This window comes from Streptopelia decaocto (genome assembly GCF_964273445.1).
Source record: "Streptopelia decaocto genome assembly, chromosome: 12".
Lineage (NCBI taxonomy): Eukaryota > Metazoa > Chordata > Aves > Columbiformes > Columbidae > Streptopelia > Streptopelia decaocto.
In genome coordinates this window covers 15,855,033-15,876,625 of record NC_138667.1, presented here as the reverse complement: position 1 = coordinate 15,876,625, position 21,593 = coordinate 15,855,033, and the positions used below count along the sequence as shown (strand labels likewise).

General features: G+C 37.3%; 1 protein-coding gene across 1 annotated transcript in view; it reads left to right on the top strand.

Annotated features, from left to right (window-relative positions):
- Positions 1 to 21,593, top strand: part of DOCK2 (dedicator of cytokinesis 2) — a 169,785-nt gene that overhangs the window by 40,140 nt on the left and 108,052 nt on the right. Inside the window, exons 24-27 of the mRNA XM_082063591.1 lie at positions 3,646 to 3,716; positions 4,376 to 4,482; positions 13,059 to 13,207; positions 19,913 to 20,008. Of these exons, the coding sequence (XP_081919717.1) occupies positions 3,646 to 3,716; positions 4,376 to 4,482; positions 13,059 to 13,207; positions 19,913 to 20,008 (423 nt within the window). The remainder of the gene's footprint in view (positions 1 to 3,645; positions 3,717 to 4,375; positions 4,483 to 13,058; positions 13,208 to 19,912; positions 20,009 to 21,593) is intronic.

Below are 21,593 nucleotides of genomic sequence, written 5' to 3'. Positions count from 1 at the left end.
CTTGTCTTTTGCATATGTCAGCTATGTACAGCTACCTTGTAGGCACTGATTTTAGAAAGTAGTACTCTTAATTTTATGCGTGCTTTCAGAAACCTTATATGACATGTTCTTAAGGTCAGGGAAGCATGGGAAGAAGAAATTGTCTCTGTCATTGAAAAGTATGAAAACAATGTATTATGAAGATGCTGCCTTTCTCCTCTTATTCTTTTCCACACATTTTTGACCCATCCATACTGCTGCAGTAGATTCTAAGAATTTAAAACTGTACAGAGATGCGTAGATTACTTATGAGAAAAGGTGGCTAGAAAGGTGCAGACAGTCATTGTGGTATACAATAGAGGATGGCACAGTAACTTGTTAAAATAGCCTTTTTAGCAAATAAGATTAGAGTAAGAGCACTGACGATTTCTTCCAACGTTCTTTTCATCTCATGGGTACTTTAATTTCATGAATATGCATAATGTAATGTTGCTAAAGAGGGCAACTAAGAAAATGAGCTTGGTCAGGAGTAAACGTTAAAATAAATGTAACAGTATATTGTACACGTAAGAAATAATTTTCTGCAATGCTGTGGGTTTACCCGTATCCCACTTAAAAAATTAATCTCTGAGGTCTGAAGAGTGCAGAACATCTTGTACTGCTTACTAGGAGATTTTTATGACTTCATTAAGGGCAGTGCTCAATTGTGTCCATAGTGCATCATTTGAAGCAATCATTGCAAATGAAACTTGGGAGTTTAAAAGAATGCAGGGGATATACTTGTTATTGTACTTCAGTTGGTACTACAGATTTGCAGAGCAATGGCAGATAAATGCTTCCCATTTCCTTCCTCATGCAAGTGCAGAACAGGGAATATGTGGGAAGGGAGACAGCACAACAGACCAAGTGTCATTGGAGTGCTGCTTCGAATGTTTTGTGGCCGCTGCTGGCGCTGTCTTTTATCACACATCTTTCACAGTAACTGTGAATTGGTGTAAAATGAAATTGGGATGCTGCCATTGTACTGTATCGTCGTACAGTATTTGCTGCGTGAAGAGCAAGAAACAACACATTGCTGAAGCAAAACTGGGGCTAGGATGAGTTTCTAGCCCAGCCCAGGTATTTGTGTGGGTGCTTTAAATAGCCCCACTGTTTCTCAGTTGTGTGTGGTGGTGTTTTTTTTTTTTTTTAAACAAACTCCACTTCTTTTCCTCAGCCTATTTCAAGGACCTAATAATGGCTAAGATCAGTAGAAGATACAATCTTTTTGTTGAAGTGGCAACAGCTTTTAAACATGCCTTTGACCTTCCCAGGATTGTGTGTGAATGTGGGGATGAGATTTGCAGAGGAATGAGTTTATCTGAAGGCATCTTAAGCCAGCATTATTGAGACAGTTTGACATGCTGTATGCACCCTTGCTGCAGACTAAATTCTTCCTTTTTGAAACAAGACTTGAATAGTTTGTTCATTTTTTATTTTTTAAATCTTTTTAAGTGGCTACTACAGTGGAAGCTCATAGAAATAAAAGGATAGCTTTATAGTGTTTAAAAATGTCTAAATGGGAGCCAAAGGAAGCTGTACTCTGATTGCCTTTATTCTAACCTTCCTGCCCCCAATAAAGAAGAGATTAGGTTTTTAACAAAGAGTTTGCTGTGTAGAGAAATAGAGAAGTATTGAGCCTAGACAGGCTTCATTCTAAGGCTTCATGGCTGACTGTTTCATCTTTGTTGAAAGTTTCAGTATAGAAGCGCTGTGATGTCGATAGCTACTGAAGAAACAGTACACAGCTTCTCATTTAGTGACAAAACCAAAAGCTTGTCAAACTGTCAGCGTATTACAATTGTAAATTGGTAACTGGAAAGAAAAATGCTTATTCCTTGGTCTTTGTCATTTCAGCTGCATGTTTCGTTAGATGTTTTATTGTGTTTTGTGGCCGAGATTCAGTGACTTGACTGCATGCAATATAATTCTGATAGATATCTATACATTTAGCTGGAATTCACTGCACAGGAGCCAAACAGTAGACATTAGTTCTGATATGATATTGTGTGGTGTTGCTTAACCTTTTTTTTTTCTCTCTTTAGTTGGGTAAGGGATGAAAGTGGTGCAAGAAATTACAATTGGTCTGTTTTAAAAGGATAGCAGTCATATGGTATTATGTTTTCTTACCCTGTTTGTTCAATTTTATAAAAATCCAGACCAGTGTGACTAATCCTAAATCCTAAAAAGGATCTACTGTAGGTGACCTACTGAAATAGGATGATGGGAGGGAAGGCAGAGACTGATGTCCTGCTTCAGACCTATATTAACATGGCCATGTTCTCCTTCCTGACATATTATGTAACATTTTACCAAAAATACTTTTAAAACCACGTAGTCTGTTTTTGCTTGGAATTTATTACAGCCCCCAGCCAAGAAGTGTGGCATAGCCTTTTAGGTATGTAAAGTATTTGAGAGGTACAAGTTTGTTAGTGAGAAGATAAGTCACAAGTCATTTTTGTGAATGTAAAAATTATCGTAGGCAGCTCTCAATACCTAAAGTGTAAGTAGAGAAATGAGTGGACAGTGGTGCAGCAAGTGTTAAATATGTTTAACACCTTTGTGTTTTAGTGCAAGGCCTTTCACTGTGTGTGCTTTCAAAAGGTATTATCAAGGCTAAATACTTTCAGCCTACAAAGGAACTTTATGACATAGTACTATATGCTAGTCTTTAAGGATGTTAGTAAATCATCACTAGTAAATTATTATTTTTGAGCCTGAAAATTACCTGCTTAAGTATTCTTGTCTTTTTCTTACAATTGTAATCTTTTAAGGTTTAATTATTCCACTACACTGTCAAAATATACCTTGGAACTCTACAGGATAAGATAAACCATCAGATAGCTTAGCTACAGGTGGCTGGTTAGGGAGATGACACTTCATTTTGGAGGCTCTAGCATGGAGGGGGTTGGTCTCTTCTCCCAGGTAGCAAGTGATAGGATGAGAGGAAATGGCCTCAAGTTGTGCCAGGGGAGGTTTAGATTGGATATTAGGAAAAAATTCTTCCCGGAAGGGGTTGTTGGGCATCCCTGGAGGTGTTTAAAAGGTGTTTAGACGAGGTTCTCAGGGACATGGTTAATGCCAGTGTTAGGTTACGGTTGGACTCGATGATCCTGAGGGTCTCTTCCAACCAAAATGATTCTATGACTTAATATATTCTGGAAGGCATAACTTTGGGGTGGCCAAATGACTGTTATCCTGACTTCTGCCTCCTCCACAGCACACTTCTGTGGTGGAATCAATACAAAGTATGATCAAGAAGCTCCTGCTTTGATCAGTGCTTGTTTTACATATTTGCATCATAGCAGCAGTCTTGGTGGTCTACAAAGAATATATTATCTACAAAGATGGTCTTAGCCCTTTCAGTGGTCTACGAAGAGAATACGATCCACTTGGTGCTATTGTATTTAAGTTTCTCTGCATATCCTCAGCATAAGAGCCTCTGCATGACTGCTACTTTTTGGTGAAATTAATATTCAAATGTGATTTAAAATTTCAGTCTGAGGAACAAGTCCAAATTTATCATTGTTTGTTTTGTTGTGCATCTGTTTCAGTGGTGTGCTGTATTGTTTGTGTGCTGTATATGCAGATAAACATACAAAACTAACAATCTATGTATCAATTCAGGTTGCTGCCTTGAAGTACATTCCATCGGTTCTTCATGATGTTGAAATGGTCTTTGATGCCAAGTTGCTGAGGTGAGCTGCTTTTGAATGTTTAGTAGGTGTATCACGTGGTGTATACAAGTATTGTCGCTGTCAACAGTGAATTCTTACTGATCAGTTTAAGTCAAAAAAGCTATGCCAGTTTGTGCTGAACAAGACAGTGGTGGAACTCTGGACATACATTTTTGACACGGGGTTCTCATCCGACTTGCATACTGACAGAATTCGTTATGGTGACCCAATAATTAAGCAGCACTAATTTGGTGAATGACATGAGGAAGTGCAACAATCTGTTTTTTCCCCTCTTCCTCCCCCTCCTTTGACTAAGCCCTATTCCAGAAAACCAGATCTGATTTTAGCAGTTTGAAATAAATATCATTCTTTATTTGTTAGACAAAGATAAATTGTCTCTACCACACACAAAAATATTTTTCTTCCATTGAAAACAATAGTAAGTAATAAACATTTGTAAACATGGCTAAAATCTAGCTCATCCTCCTCATTTTTCTCTTGAAAGTTCTCTTTCTAACCTTCTACTGATCTCTTGTCAAAGTTTGTGATATGGTAAATACATCAAAGTCTTAAAAAGAAAGAAATGTTTAGAAATAGATGGTCTTTTGCTCCTTCTGTCTTCATTAACACATGATGAATTAATCTGTATGGTATTTATGACATTTGTTCTTTACATGCAGCCAACTACTATATGAATTTTACACTTGCATTCCACCAGTGAAACTACAGAAGCAGAAAGTGCAGTCCATGAAGGAAATAGTGCGCAGCAACCTTTTTCAGAAACAAGGTAAATCTAAGATGCCTTTAAGGCTTTAAATAAATAGGTTTGAAAATATTGACTGATGTGTGTTTTGTGCAATTCATGTTTGAAATTGAGTAGCGTTAATGCTGAGAGAATGTGAATGCCAGAAGTCTGACCTCTGGAGAGGATTCACCTCTTTCTACAAGATGCGTGTTTGGCGAAACCTGATTGCTAGCCTAGAACAGTTTTTTGTATTTTTCCTATGATATAGTGGTTAGATGGAGGCAACTATTTCTATCATTTCAACCCATTTGTAAGCTCTGTAGTGAAACAGGAACATGAAATGGAAGCTTGTGAACACAGCTTGTTACATAAGGCTCCTGCCAGGGCACAGGAAAAAGACTGACTGTGCTGTAGTATAGCATAGCTGCAACATAACCAACATGTTACTGCTGCCTCAGTGGTGTTACCCAGGGATCTGCTAGGGCATTTAGTCAGAGTTTCTCTTTTGGGTGATGATCTTTACAACATCGTTTTCACCCAACCTGCCCCTACATTACTAATGGCAGAAAACCAACCTTGGGATAATTGAAAGGTGTTTTATGTCTGACTGATATTTTATGATTATTTGCATTTGTTTTGTTTTCATATTGCTTGGATTTAACCTTCAAGCTGTAGTTGCCAGAGGGGAAAGTCCACAACACGTATAAGTGCAGGCACAGAGGAATGTGAAAAGACCGATACCCAATGAAGTATCTCTGATATTGTAGTACATGAAGAAACATCTATATTGTGCTACTGTAATATTGTGCACAGTAAACAGCAAACAAGTCCTTCTTCTTGTACATTGCTGTGGTTTAAAACAGAAAATTCTGAAGATGCTTTTCTTCCTCTACGTTAAATATAGTTGATTCTGAAATTAATTGGGTAGAGAACCTCTTGTGTTCGTAGGGTGTAGACAATGCCTGATGCATTACTCCAGGCAATGAGGTGGAAGGTAATTTACAAGAATGAAAGCATATGTAGTGTATCACGAAATAGGAAGCAGCATGATAATTAAAGTAGATTGCCAACAGTATCATTAACTAAAGTTCACATTTACCTAGAACAGGTAGTATTTTTTCTGCCATAAATATGGAATATATTTAGCTACTTGGCTAATTACAGTGGAGTCTATTAATTTTTGTGTGTTTCAAATTATCCATTTTTCCTCTAGGCTTTAGCATTTAGTCTCTTTCCATGTAGTTCATTACAGTTCCAGTTCAATTCATTTACTTGAATTCCCAATGGTGTTGTCTTTTATAGTTTAATTGGATTTCATATATTGATATATCTTTTCCTTTACTCATTGATGTTCGCAGCATTTCTAAGGAAGTAGACTTGTGAAAACATGAAAATGTGTTTTCAAAAGATAAAAAAAGCCAGTGATGTTTGTTTTTATTTAATAAGTTACACATGAACCTGAAGTTGGAAGCCTTGAAGTCAATCTGAATTTGGTGGTATGTATTCCTAGGCATTCGGAAGTTTTCACTGTAGACTGTCATGGAATAGAGTGCTTTTGGCAAACAGTATACACAGTCCTGTTGACTGCTACTGTAATTAATCTTCAGATCAACAGCACTGCAGGACTGTTACAAACCTCCAAATTACATTGACAGTTGTTTGGGGGGGGGGGGGTGGTTATGTTTGTTTTAGGCATTGATTCCTTGTTCCCGCTCTGTAACTTGGTTCAGGTGTTTGAGTGGCTGAATGTAGCAGAACTGGTGCGTTCAACTGCTTGTGTATGTTACCATAACGTTTAGGAACATACTAACAGGATGTCTGATCAAATGCACAGTCTTATGGATTTCTCTTCAGACAATATGATGTCATTCTTGATCAGAGAACAGGAAATGTTCTCAAACTTAATTTTTAACACTTTCCTCTTAGATCACTTGATAATTCATTATTTAAAAATATCAGAGGGAAAGAAATGGTTGTTTTGCCCTGTATAAGCATCCCTAAAGGGATTTCAAAGTCTCATTTACGATGTAAGAAACTGTCTCCTGTCATGTATCTTTCATTTGTATAGTGGAATGTAATGGATTATTCTCTTCCTCTGGTGAAATTCTCTATTGGACCTACCAAAGAGCAGTTTGATTAGAATTGCTTAATTTCTATGTAAAAGTGAATTCCCTGACCACCTCTCCATTTTTGAGAGATCACCAAATTAAGACAAAGCTGTTTACAATTACAAGCTATTTTTATTGTAGTTAGTGTTTCTGAGCTTATAGTATTTGGGGATAGATTTTTATTCTAAGCTGACCGTGGAATATTCACTGACATTATGCCAAAATTTGTAAATAAGTTAATATTGGCATAAACGTTTTTTATTGGTGTGAAATGAATATAAGATGCTTGAACATATAATCAAATATGTATGTATTCACACTGCTTTTGACTTTGTATTCTCTAGAGGTCCACTACTGGTTAGGAGTTTGTGCTGTAGCAGAGCACTGTGAGATCTGCTCCGAAGAACAGAAACTCTAAGTAGGTCACACAGATGGTCACTGGTAGGGGTGGGAATAGAATTTCAGTCTCTTGGCTGGAAATCCAGGTCCTCTGCTCACTGTGGCTGCAGACATAGCTACTGCATGTTCAGCATATGTGAACCGCTTGCTGATTTTGGAAGAACAGCAGCAGGAGACATATGTTAGCAGTAGGGGTTAATTTGCCAGCTGCCAGAGGAAAGGCTGAGACTCTAGTGGGTTTTTTTCCCTAACTGAAGAGCTCTTTCTGTTGTACTATTGTTTAAACAAGATAGGTACTTGCACACCCCTATCATTAGACTGGTTTCTTAACATCAGTATGTACATTACCAAGTTTTACCTGTGAAATATTCCGACTATTTCATTCCACTGCTTTAGAAGTATTTGTAGTTGCATGTGTTGGTGATCCAGAAGAGCAAAGATTTACGTCAGATCTGAGATCAGTTCCTTAATAAATAATGCACGTATAAATGTGCCCTAAATTTTTGAGGTGTAGCTGAGGAAAGTTGTCAGTAGGTCAGTACTGTGCTATGAATATTGTATGTGTGTTATTAATCATACACAGGTTAAACTATGGCATCTTTTCAATTAGGTTATGGTCTTAAATACTGTAATATTAAATATAAGCAGAACCAGTAAAATAAAACGGGTTAACTGTAATATAGCATGTGTAATATAGCATGAAGTGAATGCAAATGGGTTTAGTAATGTTATGTTTTTGTACAGTAAAGCCTCAGCAATCTAAGATTGTCCTGCTAGACTCTTTAATGAACTTTGCTGTCTGAAAAAAAGAAAAAACCCAAACCACCGCCACCAAACTCCCAAAAAACCCCAGACAAACCAGGAAGATAATCACATATGCTTTCATGTTCTTTAGAACATGCTTGATATTACTATTGGTAACTTTTTGTTAGACTTGACTCATTATGGCAGTTTTGGTTATATTTTTTTTTTTTAAATCTTGATATACGGGGAGAAATCTAAATCAAGTTAGGTGAACTAGTTTTAACAATGAACTTCTAAATGTATGTGTAAAAACTCTGTTTATTATACAACTACTTCAAGGAGAAAAGAGAGAACAAATAAGTATTACAGAATTTGATATGAAGCTGTTACTTGAGCAAAATTTTGTGTGTCAGTTAAATGAAATGTGGAAACATGCAAGTTGGAATTCATCAATATTCCATAATCCAAACACAAGGCAAATTTTTAAATCTGCCAAGGAGGATATGCTGACAAGCATTTGCGGCAGGCTGGCAGACTATAATGGTTGCAAGCTGGAAAAGGCAGTGAAGGTGTAAAGTGCTGTTTTGGCTACAGCAGTGATAGTGTCAGATGTTGCTCTGGCTGCTGTCAAATCCACGTGGCATTGCTCAGCTCCTGTGGGGAGCGGAGAAACCTGAAAGTAGGTCTTGAAGTGGGGCAGTGGGTGTGTTCTGTAGTGCTATGCTTGGTCGCACTGGTGTGACTGTTAATGCTGTACTCATTCTGTGTCTAATCTTAATTGCTGACACCCCCTTTGAATGGTCAGCAATAGTGTCGTGTGCTGGCTTCACAGGATCAACTGTTGTCTTTCTTTTTCCAGGAGACAAAAAGAATTTGCATTTTATAGTGCTGTCTCTAGGTGACTTATTGTACCTTCCCTTGCTGTGGCTCTTATCTAAACTGTGAAATTGGAGTTTAGATTTAGCAATGATTAAAATATATACAATTTAAAATAAATAACTTTTGGGCTCCCAGCAAAGAGTTGAATGGCAAATAATGAAGAGAGAAGGCTTTTAATAGAAAGATGCCTGCAGTTGTGAACAGATGTCCTTTGTGAAGAAGCATGGCACTTTAATTGAGCGCCGACTGCCATCACAAGTCTCTCCTCATTGAAAGGATGGCATTTGCGGTTTTTTTTTTTGTTTGAAGGCTTTACTCTAAATCTGTGTTCAGGTGACATCTACGTCCTTATTAAATTGGCATGCCAGTTTTTAAGTTGGCATGAAGCCATCCTAACAGATGGATATGACTACAGGCATGCCAGGGAATCAAGAGTAGTGTTTCCTAAGGGACACAAAAGTGGTGTTAAATCTTTATTACCATTTTGGCTACACATATGAGGCAGTCAAGAATGAAGCCCGTCTGTGATTTTTGCTGAAGGAGACTCAAATGTCTTTTTTAATGACATTATTGCACTTAAGTGGTACAGAAGAAACCATTAGGTATCTTTTGAAGGAGAATAAAGTGAATAGAGGGGTTAAAAAAACCCAACTCAAACAAAAACCAAACAAAACAACCAACCAACAAAAACCAACCAAATAAAACCCAAACACAGATAACCAAATCTGAGAACATGTAACTGCTTAATCTTTTATGAGAATGAATCTATGTGTCCTTATACAGGAATGTGCTACCAGGGAACTTCTTTCTGAGAAGCGTGTTGGAATTTGGGGTTGATAAATACATAGAACCTATTGTCTTTTGACAGACCTTGTGAAGTAAATGCAAGATGTATCTTGATGTTTTATGTGTTCAAATACAGTTGGGGCAGCACATGTCTTATTCTGGCTTCCAGAAAAAAACAAAACCATAACAAACCCAGAATGGTTGATTTTTCATGGGTTTGAACATTAAGGAGGAGTGTATCTGTCTTTGGCAATGTTATCACATGATTTATCAAGCAAGAAAGCAGCTAGTTCTTAAATAGGCGTCTGCCCCTCCACCATGTTTCTCTCCCCTCTGTCTGGAGCTTTCTTAGGGCAGGGGGGTGGGCGGAGTACTTGTGTATGTGTGAATTGCTTAATCATAGAATTAGAGAATCAGTTAGGTTGGAAAAGACTTCTAAGATCAAGTCCAACCATAAATTTAACACTGCTAAATCCACTGTTAAGCCACATCTACATGTCTTTTAAACATGTCCAGCAATGGCGACACAACCACTTCCCTAGGGAGCATGTTCCAATGCCGGACAGCCCTTGAGGCAGTTTCTTTGTGTCACAGAGTCATTGAATCATTTTGGTTGGGAGAGACCCACAGGATCATCGAGTCCAATCATAAAGTAAAGCTAGCACTAAACCATGTCCCCAAGAACGTCATCTAAACGCCTTTCAAACCCCTCCAGGGATGGTGACTCCACCACTGCCCTGGGCGGTGTTGTGGGGTTTTTTTGAAGGAAATAATATAGCTAAAGCTAGTTAAGTGACCTTTAAATTTCCATGTAGCTTGACACTTCAACATTGTTCACATCTGAAAATGCACTGTAAATAATTCATCAGCTGCATATGTGAAGTCCTTTTAACAGATTCTGTATGTGTCAAATATGGATCAACTTTTAATTTAGAATGCCAAGTATGACTGCGAGTCATGAACCTTGCAGAGTAATTAGGTCTTAAAACTGGAGGAAATCAATTGTACCTTCTACCTCAGGTGTCCTCTTAGAACAGCAGGAAAACTCTGTCTATGCAAGAAGCTTCGCTATCTTAATGCTTAAGAAGTATCGAATGACTTTATGCAGAATAAGAATTATCTCAAAGACTTGTTTCTGTTGCCAAAATACAGGTGTGTGTGGCTTTTTAAAAGAGTTATATACAACGGGGGGCATTTTGCATTCTCATAGGATGAGTTTGAAATGGCCTCTGAAGCCCTGGTATGGAGGAGTTTTGAATTCAATGAAGTTTACTTCCAGTCCTCTTTAAAGGTGTCCAGCACAACGTGTAGCTCATGATCTCTTCTGTCCATCCTGATTATTGGGCAAGGGTCTATGACTGGCATGTCAAGTCAGATGTGATTTGATGATTAATGTACACATAATACTTACCTTGAAGTCCTAGTATTTTTCTATATGAGTACACATTTAAAATGTCTGATAGCTAAAGGAGAAGGTTCTTGATCAATGACTTTGTTCAGTCTAGTCTTACTGTACTTTTGAAATAAAGCTCATTGAATATAGATTTTTTTTTTTATTATGCTTTATTATCCAGTTGCTTCCTGTAACGTTAAAAGCTCCCCAAAGAGAATTTTTATATTTGCTAGCTGTCAGACATTTCAAGGGAGATCTTAATAGTTTAAAAATCGAGATGGATATTATTTTGGAGAAGTGTGAGCAATAAGCATGTTTATCCTGGCAGATGTGAAACTGCCATGTGCATATAGCATTTCGTCCTCTTTGCAAGTGGTTACAAGTGACTGAGATGTCATGTCACTTGATGTGACTTTGAACTTTGTTATGAACAGGCGTGTTAGCATAACAGTCCCTACTGATTTTTTTTGAAGTAGAAATATTTTAAGGACACTATTTTTAAGAATGGTATTTATAAGAAAACAGTTGCCAGCTGAATTTCTTATGTGCTGTTGATTTGGAATCTATATTCTTATGACATGTGATTGAAGATTAAAGTTTGGATGTGTTCGTCTAGTCTGGTGACTACAAATCTCCCAGTATTGATAACTTTTGGAGGGGAGTTTGTCTCCATGGACACAAACCCACACTGAAGTGCTTTAGGAGCATTAGTATGTCCTGTATTATGATCTACTAAGTGCTGTGTAAGTGCAGCTGTTTGTGTTCTGAATTGGAGTAGTCTGTGGCCTGCATTAAGTGCAGGAAGCTTGTCTATGTGCAGAATTGGTCACATAAATGAACTGTAAGCTGTGTGAAATTCCTCATTATGCTGCTCTTTGAACCGGTCTTGTGTCAATATGTGTTCTTTAACTGGTGTTTTACTACTGAGTTTGTAATTTAGTCATTAAGTAAGATGCTTGCAACAAGGGTTACAGAAAATCAGATAAATAGCCTTTTATTAATGTTGTGGCATTACCAAGAGCAGAGATACTTTGAGGCAAGAAGTCATGCTGCCACTAAGACGTGACTACAAGCTCCTGGCTTTATACGGCTTGGAGCTGTAACTTGAAGCAACAGAAGCTACCCATGCAGATTATTCTTACGTCATCTGTAAAATTCAGAAATTTATAATCTACTTCCCTTCTTTTCCTCTTTTTCATTCTTACCCTCCTGTCTTCCTGCACTAGCACCCTTATTTTGGGGGGATTCTGAGCCCCCTGTTTGTTTTAAATCACACTGGATAAGTTTTCACTTTGTCTCACGCTCCACTTGTTCATCAGTGATTATGCTCTGTGTCAGGGTATCTGTGTTCTGAATAATTCTTGAAAGAAAAAATAAAAAGCTGCATTTTAATTTTTCATTAAGAAGTTATCTAGTTTTGTTCTATTATTTTTTTAACAATGTGTTATGTTGTATTGATAGAAAATAGTATCCAATTGGTGATATACCTATTTTTCCAGAGAGTTAAGGCAGACAATTTTAAGCAATAAGAAATCAGTTGAGTGGAAATGAGTCAGAATTTCAGCTCACTGTCTGTGGCTAGAATGCTTATATAGTTCTATACATATTTTATTCTGAGATGGAACCTTTGAAGCTACATTTAACTCTGTTTCTTCCTAGGTTATTTTCATTAATATGACAGATATTTGAAGCATCTGCTCAGAGTTATTCACATTATTGTGCTGTATTCTCTTAAATTACATACCACTGTACAAGTACGTTGTTATTTAAATCATTCAGTGGCACATATCAATTAAATTAGGAGAAAAAAATCTTCTCTATCTTTGATTCCTAGACAGACAGTGCCTTCATTGAAGTTATTTCAAATTTGTGCAGCTTGTTCTCCTGACATTTCCTATAAGCACCTCTGTCTTAAAGAGTCAATGTACATGTGAGATTGAAGTATAGCTTCCAATTTGTGTCAGCTTCCTTAGATTTAAATAAGGAAGAATGTATGCATAGACCACTATTTAAACATAGCTGATTTCCAGGTGCTTTTTATGTAAAATAAATAATTTGTCCCTAAGTGTTCAGGACATGCTAAACAGCCTTTAGAATTTGCATTTTTCATATATGAGGGGTACTGTTGACTTACAAAAATATCACACAAGTTTAAGAGTATCCCTGAGGCATGATTGGAAAATCAACAATTCTATGTTGGAAGGGACTGTAGCCATTAAAGCACATTGTGTTTCACTGGCTGGAGGAGGGTTTATTTTCAAGTAGTATTTGATTCATATTTGTTCTTAAGATAATTTTCTTGCTTTCAGAATGCAGGGACATTCTACTTCCTGTGATTACAAAAGAGCTGAAAGAGTTACTGGAACAGAAGGATGATCAGCAGCTCCAGATCCAAGAGAAGAAGTACTGTGTTGAATTACTCAATAGCATCCTGGAGGTTCTGAGTTGTCAAGACCCTGTAAGTATTGGTGATGATGTAGATGGCTCAAGTCTGTAGTAAGCCTGTGCTGATTAGGTAGTAAATTATTGATGCTGATGAATTCTCATTTAAATTTTTAATACAAAGTCAGTGGCAAGTTGAACTTTTCTCCTATTTTTCATAAATGTAAGTTAAAGGGCAGTTTAGGTATTAAAGGTGACGTACTGAAATTTATGCTATCTTTTTTTTTTTTCAATTTCATATTCTTTAAATAGTCATCTGCTGCAAATCACCAGAGTATTATTAAAAGCAGTGAGGCTGCTGTGTTTTTTCCTAGAAGAGGTTTAGGCCCTGTATGTTTTGAGCGGTAAAGTTCAATGAAATACATACTGAAATGAATTAGAATATTCTGACACCAAGCTGATTATTGATGGTGTTGATGACACCAAGCCAAGTGGTGCATTTGACACACCTGAGGGACAGGATGCCATCCAGAGGGACCTGAACAAGCTCAAGAAGTGGGTAAATGTGAACCACATGAGGTTCAACAAGGCCAAGTGCAAGGTCTTGCACCTGGGTTGGGGCAGCCACTGGTATCAATCCAGGCTGGAGGCTGAAGGGGTTGAGAGCAGCCCTGTGGAGCATGTAGGTGTGCTGGTGGATGAAAACTTGGACAAGGACCAACAATGTGTGCTTGCAGCCCAGAAAGCCAACCATATCCTGGGATGCATCAAAAGAAGCATGGCAAACAGGTCAAGGGAGGGGATTCTGCCCCTCTACTCTGCTCTGGTGAGACCCCCTGCAGTGCTGTGTCCAGCTCTGGGGTCCTCAGCACAGGACAGACATGGACCTGTTGGAGAGGGGCCACAGAAATGATGGAACACCTTACCTGTGAGAACAGGCTGAGAGAGTTGGGGTTGTTCAGCATGGAGAAGAGAAGGCTCTGCAGAGACCTTATTGCAGCCTTTCAGTGCTTAAAGGGGCTTATAAGAAAGGTGGAGACAGACTTCTTAGTAGTGCCTGTTGCGGTAGGACATGGGGTGATGGTTTTAAACTGAGAGGAAATATTCAGGCTGGACATGAGGAAGAAATTTTTTACGCTGAGGGTGGTGAGAGCCTGTCCCAGGTTGGCCAGAGAGGTGGTGGATGAACCATCCCTGGAGACATCCCAGGCCAGGCTGGACGGGGCTCTGAGCAACCTGAGCTGGTGAAGATGTCCCTGCTCATGGCAGGGGGGGCACTGGGGGAGCTGGGAACGTCCCTTCAACCCAAAGTATTTGATGGTTCTATGAGTGTTCTAAGTATTTAGAATAATTTTCAAATTTTATGTTGCTTCATTTATAAAAACCTTTTTAATTTCTGAATAATGTTTTTCCATGTATGAATGTTGTAAGGTTATGGTTTCTGCTTTCAGCAATACCTGTGTAAAACAGATTCCTTTTCACTATACTTCACTTTGGGTCTGTACTGTAGTTTCTTCCTCAGACTCCTGAAGTTCTGGAGCACTGTAAAAATTGTGATCAGGGTGGTTACTTTTCTCACTTGAGATAGTATTGAATTGACTTTTTATTCCTTCACTTTTTAATGAGCAGTAGGTTATTTGATTGAGTTTTGAGGAATTTATTCAGAGAAAACCTCATAATTTATTACATTAGGAAAGCTGTAATTTCCTCTATGTAATTTCCTCTATATGTGCTGATTTCTCCTGAACCACAGTTTTCTGATACATGTGTTCAAACTTTGCAGGCTTTGGATAAAGACAAGTTGTCATTTTTCACTATGGATTATTTTTCTAGTAATGAAATCACTGCAGCACTTTGCTTGGTTTCATACAAATCTTTGAGTTTGAAACTGAAGAGGCTTGTCTGTTTGCACAGGGCAAGTTTTCCTTGTGTATCACGAGTTATGTTCAGCATTGTTTTAGACATAAAAACTTCAGGAGGGGTTGATACAAGGTGATACTTGGGAGACATTGGAACATTTGGATTTCAAATGGAATTCATAAGAGAAATGTTGGAAGTATGATAGGGCAAAGAGTGAAGTTTGAAGTTTATAGGGCTGTAATGTAAAGTAAACCAATTTCATTTCTGCATACTTTAAAAGGTGAAACACAGCCATGAGGCAAGATGGGTTAATACTCTCTGCATGTGTAGCACATAAATTAAGTTTATTTTCAAACTGAACAATTGGAGTCCATAGTAACAGAAGCTGACATATTAAAGACTTGTTAGTGCCTACTGAAAATACGGGTTTGTCGCTCATGTTTGTGTGAGAACATTTCTGTGTGCAGTACAGCATGAAGAAGTCGAATGCTTGTTGCTTGGGACGCACATACGTAACTACATGCACTCTGAAGACTAGTTTGTAGATTCTACCTTGTTTATTTTCCGAGAGTAGGAACTGATATACCCAGAATGATGTAGCAACACAATGGGCTGGTTTCCAGAGAAAAAGTATTTGAAAATGTAGGGGTTTTATTTTTAAAAAATTCTATTTTATTCATTTCTTGAGCAACCGTTTCTAAAGAAAAACACCCCTTTCAACCTGTATCTTATTCATATTTTAAGTGCAAGTCTTGGCACACAACCAGTTACTAAGTACAATTCCTGCTAATAAGTATTTTTGTTCATTTTTGGAAGTGCTTATTAGTTTCCATCTTGGGGAAAAAAACATTTAAAAGTATATATTTTATTTGTTTATTTTTCCTTAATATTAGTAAAAACATAAAGCTTGAGGGATGGAAGATGGCCTATATCTGAACTGATACATCTCCTATAGAAATGTCTATAGAAGTAAGGTGTAAATTAAGTGCGAAGATGATTGAAAAAAAGCAAGTGTTTGTTTCAGTAAATTCCACATTTGAGAGGTTTCTAACTGTTTGTTTTGGGCAGCTCTGTGGATGAGTTACTGTATGTGTGCCTCAAGGACTTGAAATGATTAGACAAATATTGTAGACTTCATTTGGGAACATTTTAATTGAGAACTACTTGATTAGTGTGTGCTGCTGAGAGCTTTGGAAAAGCTCAATTATTTTTTCTTGAGATGTTCTCCCTTTGATATTAGGCAAATATTTAGCTGAACATAAAATCAAATGCATTTTATAACTGGGGAGAATGTTATGTTTAATAATAGCGGGTGGTTTGTTTTTTTGGGTGGTTTGTGGTTGTTTGGATGGTTGTGGTTTTTTTTTTTTGTTTGGTTGTTTTTGTGCTTTGTTTAGTTTTACCACTCAGTATTACATGTGTGTCCAGATCAGAGGTTTAAGGGGTGATTGTACTCTTCACAGGTTTGGACTTCAGTCTTCTAAAAATCCCATTCAAATTATATAATTTGTTTAGAATGATGTTGTTCAAAGTATACAATGCGTTCTGTGCTTTTACTTCTATTGAAGGATGTAGCCAGGCAAACCTTGTTGAATTATGACAAAAAATCACTTTTTAGGCAACATGTACCCTATTATGTCATGAGAATTGCGGAAAATTTAACATGTGTATTTAAAAACTCCAATGCATTCACCCTTGTTTAAAACAAGTGTCTTTTCTTCAATAATTTATTTTTAGGAAGGTTGCCTATAAACTGGAGATTCTCTGTGAGATGTTTGGTGGCAGTTATCTATTGATTGTATTTGTAATAAATACTGATGAGTTTCCAATATAAGGAGAAAAGTCCCTTGGAGTAGATTTAAATCCAGTAGTGGTCTCAGCATTGATGACTCCTCTGGAGATGTCATATTCAGGAGGATTAGAAACACTGTAGAATAGCTGGGACATGAACAGAAGAACCAGGTGCTTTTGTTGAGAAAAATACATACCTTGGCATGCCTGCTGGCAATACAATTCCTGACCAGAGATAATGTGGGTGTTAGAATATATTAAGATATATGTCATTAAATACAAGACGGTGTTGTTTTAACTACAATGGCAAATGCACCACTATCACCAGTAGTTTCTTCTTTCCTTGGCAAGGAATCCATGGGTTACGGTCTCATTTTTTTAGCTATGCTAGACACTGGTCCTGCTTAAGTACTAAAAATCTGCTTTTGATATGACTTATCTGAAGGAGAAAGAAGACCAAAGGAAAGGAACCCCTTCAATACAGCAGTATCTAAGACATCAGGCAGTAATTTGTCTATAAGACACAGTGCAGATTTCTCTTGAGTGCAGCACAGATGTTTATTTTCCAGCTAAAGTGAGAAACTTTGTGTCAAGGGTATAAAATTCTGACTTGCAATGGGAAATACTGCATATCACATACTTGTCCAGGGAAATGAAAAACATATGGCTAGTTTGTTATTATATGATAGTATTCAGGTATTCAGTGTGATCTACGTATAGAGAATTATTTTGTTTATTAACCAGATTATTTCTTGTGGAATTGTACTTGAACATTTTGATTAATGCCATTTTCTGTTGAATAATTCATTTCCTGTAGCTCTTAGTATCTTTATAAGAAAATGGATGATTTGACCTGCTAGAGGAGAAAACTTCAGGTATTAGTGGCAGACTCACTTTACAATATTAATTATAAGCTTAACTTTGTATTGAAAACACCAACATCTTGTCCGTATTTCTTAATTTTTTCCCTCTCAATACATAAATCTGGTTTGGGATTAGTGTTTAAAAATTCTTGTGAACTAATCTTTGGTATTTGTGCGTTGGATTTATTCTGCTAAAATCATCAGAAGGAGAATATAAACGTAAGACAGATAAGAAGCACGTTATATGTTTTGTGCGGTCAAAAAGTATATTGTGAGGTGACCTTTGAAGTTGTTACAGGATTTTTGAGGAGTTTATTTTCTTTGTCAAAGAGAAAGATGCTGTGAAATTACCAGCTCTGCTCTGCTGTTCTGCCCTACATTGTTTGGTGAGTGGGAACATGTGAATCATCAGATCCTTGTGTTCAAACACTTGCCTCTTCAGCTGCTGTCGAGCTGCTGCAGGTAGCAAGTATGTTGTTAAGAACACTGGTCTATGGTAATGACTTCATTTTTATGAATAGACAGTCATTGTTAGGCATCTGGGTGAGATGCTTATTTTGGATTTTAAATTGCCCCTACAGCAAACAGCTTTTGGACATAGACAGCATTGTTTTGACTGAATCATGTCTATAATTAGCTTCATAGCTTGAGAGATGCTTTCAGCACCTGTGAAATACAGTTAAAGCTCAGAACTGCAAGTAAGTTGTTGACGAAGAACATGGTGAAATCGCTGCCTTTTTGTTTGTGTTTTAATTGAAAACAGTTCCCTTTTCCCCATTTACAACAACTTGGCGTGCAATCTGACGTATGTCCTGTGGTTTAATATTTACTGTATTGGAACAAGCTTTTACTTATTCTGCTTTACATGGTTAAATGTAACAGTAAACTCTTTCTCCTGGAATCTAAAATAAAATCTTAATTTAGACTACAAATTAAAGTGAGATGTATAACGTGCACAAAGTCAATAATTGGCAGAAGCTACATTTTAAGCTGTTGATTATGTTAGCAAACAATTCTGGAAGCATTTTAGATTTATACAGAAATTTGTAAATCATTTGGCTAATGTATGGTATCATTTGCCTAATGTGTGGTTATGTTCTACTAGAAGAAAGTACAATTTTGCCTCTCGAGGTTTTTTAGGTGATTTTTCTAAAAAAGAGAAAAAACAAGATAGAGACGAGAAGCGTATTCAGTTAATTATTAAAGTTGATATGGGGAGACATGCACTATAGGTTTTTTTTTCTAGTTTCACTGTTATTTCCACTGCATTTAAAATACGAATACACTTTATGGTTTTCATATTATTTGACTGTCATAAACCTTAAAACTCACAGTATGCATATTGGGAAGTAGAGGAGATGGTAGAGAAAGCATCTTTGTCAAAGCACTCTGACAAATGTCTGCTGTGCAGCAGCGGGCAGGTGCCGGCTTTTCATAAATATGGGCCCGCACCAGAGAAACTTCAGTTGAAAAGATAACGCCAACTGCAAACAAATTATTCTGTGAATACTTTGTTCATTTATAGAATATAGTAAATTTTGAAATGCTGTAACAGGTGAGAAGATCGTTTTAGGCTTTCATGTGTCATAGCCAAAGGACACAATAGGGTTAAATGGTAATAGTAAATAAATGAGTAGGTATGAGTGAGGTCTCTGTCAGACGTGCTGATCATTCGATGTGAGTTGGTGACTATTTGCCGTTGGGCTGCCAAGATGACTCAAAACTTGGTTCTGACAGCTGGTGGGTCTCCAGTGGAGTGTGTCAGCCAGGTTGACCAGTACCTTGGCAATGGGGCAAAAGAGTGGACCATCTTCAGTTTGTGAAGATGAAAGGAGAAAACTTTCTCTTTGAATAATTATATACTTTGTGACTGCAAGCTAATATAATTACTGAGCTCCAGACTACCCTGAGGGCTGTTGACAGATGTGGAGAACTATGAGACAATTTGCCTCAGTTATCTGGTACCAGGGCTCCTCAGTTATTGGGAAAACATGAGTCCATTGAGTGAGGGGTGGGCAGTGAATATTTCAAACCAAAACCAGTTATGGGATAGGTAGGGCTAAAATTGGACTGTGCCACTTGAAATGAGGATTCCACCAAAATTACTGCAACTAAGGAGCAGTAGGAGCCGGAAGAATTGGTGGTGTTCTTTCAGAAGAGGGGTTATATTATACAACTTGAACTGTCAACGTGGAAATAGTTGTTTTCTTCTTCCTTTTACAAGACATATGGATTTAATACCAAAACTGTTTTTTTTTCATTTACAGGCGTCAACTTATCACCATATTCAAGAAATAATGGTACAGTTATTACGCACAGTGAACAGAACTGTTATTACAATGGGACGAGATGATCCCTTAATTGTAAGTAATATTTTAATGTATTTTTAATGCTTTGAAGTTAATTTTATAGTTATCCTGAAAAAATGCAAATATAGTATTTGCGGAGTCCTGATTTGTGTGCTTTTTTAGGTTTAGGGTAAGAGGTCTAAAGCTCTCCTCTTTTTTCATTCAGCTGTGCGTCTGTAGTTTCTTTTGAAGTGTAGTTGAATATTGCGAGATTTGTATATTCTTAAAAACAAATAAACACTAAAGTTAATTGCTGTTTGCAAAAAGAAGGGTTTACAAACGTACATAATAAAGGGCACACTTCAACATATTGAAAATAGTGTTTCTATCAATCTAAAGTGGAAGTGTGTGAGTAATACTAACAAAAAAAAAACCCCGCTATTCTGAATAGCTTATGTAAATAATTGATGGGTGCTCTGTTTTACTCATGCTTTTCTTTTTGGTGGGTTAGAGTTGCTATGGAACAGCTGCTATTCCTGGCTCTGTGTCTGGAGGGGGAAGATGATGCTCTTTGTGCACAGGGGAAATATCTGGGGATGAGCTGGCACAGAGCACTCACCTGAGATTTTTGTGGAGCTTCCATGGTTTGGGAGTTATATCCAGGGACAGATTCTGCAATTTATTCAGATTTACGAACATATTTCATGAGCGCTCCTCTTGATTTAGCATATTTGTGAGAATGCAAGCCGATTGTGTTCAGCCGGAATTATGGAACTTGTCATTCAGACTGTGCGCTTAAGAGAAGATGTATATTAATTGTCAGTCTTTAGAGATGTACGTTATTCTGAAAAATCATGAGCAGCATTTACTTGATTGTTTTGCCACAAGAGGTACATTGCACGTCTTTTAAAATGTGCTTTGTTTCCTTATTCATTTCTGTCGGAAAACAAAATCAACAATTTTAGATCGTTGCCAGTCAGAGCATGTGTGTCTCCTAATCACTGAGGTCTTCAGAGGACATATTTGCCAACGGTTGCTTCAAACTCCCTGCTGGTATATTTGCAAGGTTCAGAAATTGTATCATTAACTGTTTATCACAACTCTAGTCTGTTATTCCTCTTTTTGTGACCCTCTGGTGTGCACACATGGTCACAATGGGCAGAGGCTTTCAATGAAGACCCAGTTGCAAAGAAAGCAGCATGTGAGTGGCATGGAAAATGTAATCAATCTCTTAAGGAGTATTTCTGGATACCATAAGCAGTAAATGAAGAAGGAAAATGAAATTGTAGTAATCCAGCAATAAAGATCCTTATCATTAGGAAACAAGCTGGTTACAGTAAATTGAAATGGCTTGAGAAATCTGTTGTGATGTTTGTTTTTTTTTTTCCTCATCTGCTGTAATTTGTTCAGCTGTTTTTACCTTAAAAGATCACATCCAGTATGAATTTTGAAATACAGATGTCTGTTAATAACGCTTATAAGCATCTATGCGTATGTGTATATTAAGCATTTTAGAGGTTTTTCAAAGCAGAATTCCAATGAAGTATAAAGTCTTCTAGAGCTGAGACAAGATCTCTCAACAGAGCAGTCTTTGACATGTGACATGAAGTTGTTTGTAATGAACAAAATAGCCTTGCATTCAGAAAGAACTGTTGAATTA